Source organism: Quercus suber, unplaced genomic scaffold (genome assembly GCF_002906115.3).
Source record: "Quercus suber isolate HL8 unplaced genomic scaffold, Cork oak 2.0 scaffold_431, whole genome shotgun sequence".
Taxonomy (NCBI): domain Eukaryota; kingdom Viridiplantae; phylum Streptophyta; class Magnoliopsida; order Fagales; family Fagaceae; genus Quercus; species Quercus suber.
Window position 1 is genome coordinate 165,611 of NW_027069882.1, and position 8,752 is coordinate 174,362.

Below are 8,752 nucleotides of genomic sequence, written 5' to 3' on the forward strand. Positions count from 1 at the left end.
CTTGGTCCACCATTACCCTCTTCACATCATATCCTCCAATTCTAAGGGTGATTACTAAAGCGTCATCATGGGGTTGGATGGTTCCAATCTTGTCTTCGTCTGAGAAGCCTAAAATCGGTTGAGTATCCTGTTTAGCTCTCTTCGGATCTTGGCCAAAGTCCCCTGCAGGCAACCGAGCTACCGATATAACCTTGGACGGCCAGGATCCTGTCCTCCCTGGTACGGCGAAGATGACGTTGATAGTTCCCAATGGAGGCTTTGAAGAGTCATCTCTCTGGGTCTCCAAGTTCACCTGACTTCCTCTGCCACTGGAATAATGCAAGAGGTGTCTTAATTTACCTTCACGAACTAGTTGGTCCAAATGATCCTACAGGCTTCTACAATCCTCTGTGGTATGCCCATGATCTTGGTGGTATTGGCAATAGAGATTATGGTTACGCCTCTCAGGGTTCCCCACCATCTTATTCGGCCACTTGAAGAATGGTTCATTCTTAACCTTTTCCAAAACCTGGTGTACTGGCTCTTTGAATACAGTATTAACTGCTTGAAGGTTTGTTGATCCTGACTGCCTAGCAAAATCTTTCCGTGGTTTATTGTTATTGTAACGGTCCAACCTGAAATCCCTTCTCTCCTGGGGGATAACCTTATCCTTTCCCTTTCTTTGCTGTTGATCTTCTTCAATTCTTTTATATTTTTTGATACGGTCCATGAGCTGACGCATATTAGTAACTGGTTTGCCAGTTAAGGACTTCCTCAAACCATAGTCAGTGGGGAGGCCGAGTTTAAACGTGCTAAAGGCCATTCTATCAAAATTGCCCTCCATATCATTAAATATCTCCTAGTACCTACCTGAATACGTTTTCAATGTCTCACCCTCTTGCATGCTCAAGGATAGCAGTGAAGACAAAGGCCTGGCCATCCTTCGGCAGGTGACAAAACGGGAACCAAATGCTTAAGTAAGCTTTCTGAAGGAGTCGATGGAGTCTGCTTCTAAGTTGTCAAACCATCTCATCGTGACCGGTCCTAGACTTGAGGGGAAAACTTTGCACATCAGAGCTTCATCTCTGGAATGGACAGCCATCCTTTGATTGAAATGTCTCACATGCTCCACAGGGTCCGTTTTACCATTATAGATGGTGAAGGTCGGCTGATTAAAACGTCGAGGAAGTCTTGCTTCTTCAATCCTACGCGTGAAGGGTGACCTAGAGATTTGATTCAAGGCCTTGCTCATAGCATCGTTCCCTACGCCTCTACATGATGGGCTTCGAGGTTACCTCTTGCGATGATGTTCCTCTTTGTAAGAAAATGATTCACTGATTGATGTCCGAGATTTCTGCTTGTAAGTGACATCCTGCTCATCTTCGAAATCTTTATCAGAATGCAAAGAAATCTGTTTCCTCTTTGCATGGCGCAACTCCCTCTTCAGCCTATCAATTTCTAGTTGCATATCTTGGTTCTTCTCTGCATGAGACACGTGACTTCCACCACGCGGCTAGCTTCGATCAGTATGCGTAGTATGCACACTACCTTCACGATCTCGTCTCTGCTCCAGATTGAGAAAAGAGTCTACGTGTTGGGATGCCCTAGATTCTGCTGGTTGTTGCCCTGGTTCAGCCATTATCAACTATTGCTTCCACTTTCGCTCAAGCTCTTCCCACAGACGGCGCCAATTGTAGGGTCAGTTTTTGTAGCCTAAGCCCAAATTGTTTGGATTATGAGCCTAATGAACCCAGAACAATGAATTTGTAGAGAGTGGGCGAAAGAACTAGGCTAATTGTGAACTAAACAATAGTCAACTCTAGTATTGATGAATGAACTGATATAAAAACACACTTCAAAGCTTTCCAATTTGATGTCCGAGGAGGAATATTATTGAATGAAAGATGAATAAAATTCCTAGAGCTATAGTTCACTTCTTTCTTTCTTTCCCCCCCCCCCCTTTTCCAGAGGCTTTTTTCCTTTATATAGCATCCTCCCTCATCATCTTCATCGTTCACTTGTTCTTTATCTAAGTGTCCACTTGAGTATATGTCACGTCAGGTCTCCTCTTTAGCTCTCTGTGAGTGGTAGTAGCTGAGATAACATTATTCAGGGGTCTTCTCCACATTAATGCAACCAGAAAAGCAGATGCAGTGCATTTAATATGGTGGTGACAGCCTTTTCTTTTAGATATTTCTTTATTCTTCTCATCTCCAGGCATGCCCAAAGCTTATCCAAATCACTGAAGTCGCTAGGAAGATCACTCGAGCCCTCTAGATATTTGCTTGACTAAGAATTTTTGCATCCGAGGAGAATGACCTCTTCGGACCACTGGTTCTCTCTTCGGACTGTTCCCCTTTCATTTCCAGGTATCTTTCTTTCATACGGACTCCTTCTCAACAGCCTTCACCTCTTTAGACACACAATGTCTTTTAAATAGGGCCTTAGGCCCAATACATAAGTTTGGGCTTCCACCCCCCACGGTAATAATTTGTAAAAATATTGTAAAATAATTTATGATTGTAGCATTACTTGTATTATTTTTTAAAAAAAAGTAATGCTAAAAATACAAAATTTTTTACAAATTACTGATATGGTAAATGGTTATTGGTAAATGAAAAAATGATTTTAGTTGTGAGTCTAGATGAGCATCAATAAAAAGTTGGCCATAAAAAATTTTTGTAAAAATATAGTAAAATAGTTTGTAGATATAGCATTATTCTTTTTTCTTTTTTTCTTTAAATAATCATCCCCCCTTCCCCCCGGATTGTGCTCGAGTTTCCCAAATCCATACAACTTATTGATCTTGATTGAGAACATGACAATTGCCCATTACCTAAAAATAGTATAAATATGAGAGAGAGAGAGAGAGGGAGAACACCTCAAGTCAACCACAAATGGAATGGAAGAACGTGATCCAATTAAAGAAAAAGAATTGCAAGAGACATTATTATTCATAAAAGCATGGAACTCATGCTGAATTAAAGAAATGACAATTTTACATATTATCAAGTCATTAAAATTAAATCATATATATATTTTGCACAAGAACATGCCAAGGCATCAATGTCCATCGAATTCAGCCTTTGTTTTATTCCCTCTTGTCTCAACCGGGTCGCCTTGATTGACACCAAACCAAAGTACATAATAATAAACCAACCCAACGACAGTATTTGATTACTTCAACAGCAACTATTCTTTTTTTAACAATTTATAATCTGCAAAACAAAACGGAACAAATCATTATTATAAATTAATGATGTGAGAAAGTAAAAGTAAAAGAAAGAAGAAAAGAGAAAATGTCAAAAGTTAGAAATGAAAATAAAAAAGGGCTTCCATCTAATATACTTACGTAAACCTCTAGCTAGTATACTTGAACTAGTAACCAGTGGGAGGTGGTGGAGATTTGTAGTAGTAGGAATGTGGTGGTGGTGGGGATGGTGGTGATCTATCTTCTCCTCTCTCTATTTTGAGTAAATTGAAGTAGATTTGTCAAACCCATAAGGTACAAATTTTAACCTAAATTACTGTATTTTCTTTACTAGTGGGTTTGCTTACCAAGTGGTTTGATTTATTTTTACTTTTTTAACATTGATGCTAATATGAAGGTTTAGCCTACTGAATAAAAGAAACCACTGACTTGATTTCATTGTATAATGGTTCAAAAATGTTTTTTTTTTCATTTAATTTGGATGTAAATGGTTGAAAAATAATTTTTCATTTAAAATAATTTTTATTTTAATTTGGATGTATATAACTCGACATTATCTTGCTGCAGTTTAGTTGTATATTGTTTATAGTGAAGTTAGTTCAGTATGTCATGTTAAGTGGTAGCCGTGTATCTTATTGAGATGAGAATATCAATTACCATTGATGAAATCATTGTTGTTTCCATTTCAATATAGTTACTATGACACTAGTTGTCTGAAATTGAGAAGTAGTTTAGATGTATATTTTTTATATAAATAGCTGTTGTTGCAATCAAGGGCGGAGCCAGGGGGGGGGCTAGAGGGGGCAAGTGCCACCCTGGCTCCTCAAAAAATGACTTTTAAATGAGCAACAACTTTAACTCTTTTAGGTCTTGCCCCTCCTAACATGAGAAAAGAAAAAGCAAAGAAGTATTCCCACAATAACTAAGTTTTTCATCTTCTAAGTTTGTAATTTCGTCAATGGACATGATGGCTCGCTCTTGTGCCTTCCCCTTCATATGTTTCCTAACTTTTTGGATTACATGGAAACAATATAATCACATTTGCATTTGATTGGTCTCTCTTTCAAGGTGATCAATTACCTTTGTAGATTCATCTCTAGGTAACTTTGCAAAGAACTAGATATTATGAATAGGACAAAATAAAATAAATATTACTACATATTTTGAAAATCTAACCGTTGAATTACATGTACTTTATGCTCTTAATACACATGTCAATTTTTATGTCAATCGAATATTATTTACTATATAATCTATAATCTTATATTTTATGTATAATTTTAAATTACAAAAACTTGCAATTTAAAAATTTATTGATAACATAGCTATTGATATTTAATTTTCTTAAAATTTTGCAAACATAGAGGATATAAGAAGATGTAATTCAATGGTGAATTTGTCAAAATTCATTTCGAATAAAAAGATATTGAGTGAGTTTGTAGCCTAAAGCTACAATCAATTTTGTAGCCTAAAGCTACAATCAATTTTGTAGCTAAACTTTGTCCTTATGAATATCAAGTTCTAAATTACACGCAACTCAATTTTGAAAATTCTGAGTTCCACATGATATTTTTTTATTGAGAAAAGCCACATCACCGCCTGCCACCGTGGCAAGTTACTCATATGGAACTCGATTTTCATAATATTGAGTTCCAAAAGGGTGGTATTCTGCTACATAGTTTGAAAATAGTGGCGTTTGGTTAAATATTTTTAAAATAAGTGGTATTTAGCCATTTTGTCCATGTATAGGATGCAAATTTTCTCTCCCTAAATTATCGAATGATAAGGGGAAATTTTTTATTAAAAAAAAATCACTTATGCAATAAATGATAGTGACTTGGCAAAACAAGTCAGATTCTTTGAGCCAACCTAAACCCAAAATTTTTTACCCAAATAAAAAATGGGTTAATCCATGACCCGACCCTTTTTTGCAAGTCAACGCGACTAACTAGTGTCTTGGTTCGTTTTTAAATACTAAAAATAAATAAATAAGACATAGTTGGTTTACTCATTTGTTATGGGTTTTACATTGTACAACCCAAACCCAATTGACAAATATAATGCATGTGACTTTTTTTTTCCCTAAAAAACATCAAATTTTGAAAAAAAAAAAATTGGATGACACCATTTAAAAAAAAAATCTATTTATATTTAATATCATTCAATTACATTAGTCTCAAGAAAACAATTGAGATTTTTATCTAGTTGCATGCAAACGAATTGATGATTACATACAATAAGTAAAGATTGAGACATTCTTCTTGCTTGAATAATAAGATAAGTAAAGAATTTAGATATTAAATAACAAAGTATCTATTAAGATAATCTTGTTGCAGTAGACTTTAAAATAGATATTTTAAATTATAGACATATATGAGAAGTATTTATAAGTGTGTAAAGGATAAAGTTGAAGTATATCAATGAAATTGGCTTAAATTAGAAATGATTAGGCTTATTTTTTATTAGTCCATAGACAAAATAAAATAATATTTTTCTGGAGTGTATATTGTCTAACAATAATATAATATTTATAAAAGATGCCATATATAAATAAGTAAACAATCAAAATTTGATGTATATTCTCAAATTGATATAGAGTGCCAACCACAGTGCATCAAAAATTAAATACAACTTTTAGATCATTTTTCAAAATATTAGATTATGATATTAGTTTTCAAGATTTTAAAAAATTTTATATGTTTTTATTATTTGTCAAATTAGCTATCTAATTAGATATTTGTAATTTTTTTTTTATATTTTAGGATGTTGATATTGTGTAGTAGTGAAACTTATGTGTTTGTTCTAATTAGATTTTCAAATAGTAAACTATACACATTTTTGTATTGTATAATTATATAATTATTGAATAAGTATTAATTTGTTGAGCTCGCGAACTTAAAGTTATACATTTATTATTATTATTATTTTTTTATAGAAAAAGAAAAGTCATATCATACTAAATAATTTATTATTATTATATGACCTAGATAAATACATAATTTTTTTTTAAAATAAAAAATTTCATGCGAAAAAATACCGATTGACCCGACCCTATGAAAGCTCTAACGAGCATATCTTGTGCGGTTTTTTTGATGGAATTGGAAACATTAAAATCATTATCAGATTTCCTTCTTAAAAAAAAAAAAAAAAAAAAATCATTATCAGTCATTCCAGCCAGGATGAAATAGGCTCCTAGCTAAAGGTAGCTTGTTTACAATTCCAGTAGATAAACTTTCTACCGCTTCAGAACTTTTAAACTCTCTAATATATGAACGCTCCACCCATAATCACAATTGAAATCTCCAACTGACGTCAAGAACCTCTTGAAGGTTTTCTTCACAACAACAAGTCTATGATGGTTTCTATGACTTCAGTTTCTTCACCAATATATTTTCAAATTTTCTTTGAAACTTTTAGGTATAGTGAAATAGAGAAAAACTTGGTTACAAAACCCTAGTCACATAAAGAGAGTGCTTCTCTCTCTCTCTAAAAAAGTCTCTTAATTGATGACTTATAATGTCCTTTAAATATCAATTCAAATAGATCTCAATTCAAGTTTCAAACAAATAAGTTATGGGCTTTTTCATGTTGTTGATTTTTGTCGATCTGCGAAGCTCAATGTATTGAGGTAGTATCGAGCTTGAGGTAGTATCGAGCTTGTATCAAGGAGGCAGCAGGTTTTGAGGAGGTATTGAGCTTCTATCAAGACACATGCTAAAAATGTGCTAGAAAAACACTTTTCTTGAGCAAACTTTGCGTCTTCAATTACAACTTTAAAACACATCAAAACTCACTAAAAGATACATAATTTGATATGGTTTAACAATATCAAAACACATAACCCTAATAGTATTAAAAACTATTATTACTTAGATTTGATGTATAATAAAAAAATATTATTACTTAGATTTGAATTCTAAGTTTGAAACGAAAATGCTATCAATGATAGTAAAGCTAATTTCATATATTCACTTAAATGAATGTTTAATCAAAATTTAAAATAAATTATAAAATACATTTTATAAAAATATTTCAACATTACGTAAATCACACACTGATATCTTTGAGATTAAAATAATTAGATTCGTTATACTTGATCTTCAAGAAAATACACAACACCCTCAAATTATCAAATAAATAAATAAATAACACTATAATCCCTTTGGCCCCTCATGACATACAGACGACGTCAAAATTCGTCAATATGCTATGAGGATCGTAGTAGGTCATTTAGGTTGTGGATTTGCCGACCATAGTTAGGTATATATGGTCGAACATTGAAGGGCTATGAAGTATGTATGAACGATAACTTTGTGGTTTTGTTTTTATATATGGATTTATGAGCGGTGATAGTGTGGAATAGTGAGTGTATTTGGATTTTGAATAGGTCTCGAATGGGTTGGATTCAGCTTTATGTGGTTGTTAGCACAAGGAATATGATCATATATATGACAGAGAACCCTTTGGCTATGGAGGTAACATTGCTTTGTCATTTGTGTAGATGTGTGATAACTAGAGTGCATATATGTTTACTAGTCCGTTTGGCTACGAGAACATTGAGAAGATGTGAGATTTTTTTTTTTTTGACCATTTGGTTACAATTTACTTTATAAATTTTAAACTCATGAGACCTAACCAGAGTTAAGGTATTAAAATGTGTTTTTACCTCTTTTTTTATTATTATTTGGAATATCACTAAGAAAAGATATGTTTCGTTTCTTGTGTTGACTTTAATCATCAAAAGAAGGGCAAAGGGGGAGTATTAATTATTTTGATAATTTGGGGCACAATGAAAATCAAGTAGAACTCGTTTAGTTTTGTAATAGACCTTGGAAGTCTAAATGTAATTTAAATTTAAACATTTTATAGATGAAATAATTATTAATTTCTAATCATTTTTTAATTTTGCATGGGACATAAGAAAACAATATACCTAATATTTTAAAAAATCATATCCAATAGAAAATAATTAAATATTGTATTAATATTAGCATTGACAAAAGTTACATTAATTAAACATATCTTGAGCCCAACCTAAATATTTTCTATCATACAAAAAAAGTATTCACACTTAAAGATACATGTACAATTACCACTACAAACTCTTAGTGCAATGGTTACTCCGTAAGTATAAATGATTGTGAGGTGTGAAAAGCAAGAACTAGATTAGAATTTCTATCTTATAAAAAAAAAAAAAAAAAAGTACATATAACAATTGTAATTAATCATATTAAATACATTCTCTCTCTCTCTCTCTCTCTCTCTCTCTTTCTCTCTCTCTCTCTCTCTCCCCCCCCAGTTGTGTACAACAAAAGTTTTGACATAGACCATTAATTTTGGAAGCAGTGGATTTTAAGATATCATTCAAATCCTAACAAGAGCTCAACGGTGATTAAACTATTGCTAATCATTTTTAATAATATGCATGAAATTTTGGAAAACGAGTGAGAACGAGATTGTTTTTGTCATTTATTGCCGGCGGATAACTTTAATATTAACGTTAATATATATAGTTCTCAACTTCTCATGATATATTATTGGAGGCCAGTGTTCACATCACAA

The 8,752-nt window shown here is 32.9% G+C and overlaps 1 protein-coding gene and 1 non-coding gene across 2 annotated transcripts in view; both read right to left on the reverse strand.

The window, feature by feature from the left end:
* LOC136062600 (uncharacterized) overlaps positions 1–802 on the reverse strand; it is a 5,567-nt gene extending 4,765 nt beyond the window's left edge. The window contains exons 1-2 of the mRNA XM_065761832.1: positions 372–802; positions 17–308 (exon numbers count right to left, since the gene is read on the reverse strand). Coding sequence (XP_065617904.1) covers positions 17–308; positions 372–802 — 723 coding nt within the window. The remainder of the gene's footprint in view (positions 1–16; positions 309–371) is intronic.
* Positions 803–2,866: 2,064 nt separating this feature from the next.
* Positions 2,867–3,420, reverse strand: LOC112010559 (uncharacterized). The gene is made up of 2 exons (XR_010624331.1): positions 3,332–3,420; positions 2,867–3,197 (listed from the first exon to the last, which is right to left on the reverse strand). It is a non-coding gene; the product is annotated as an uncharacterized LOC112010559 (transcript).
* Positions 3,421–8,752: the final 5,332 nt, after the last annotated feature.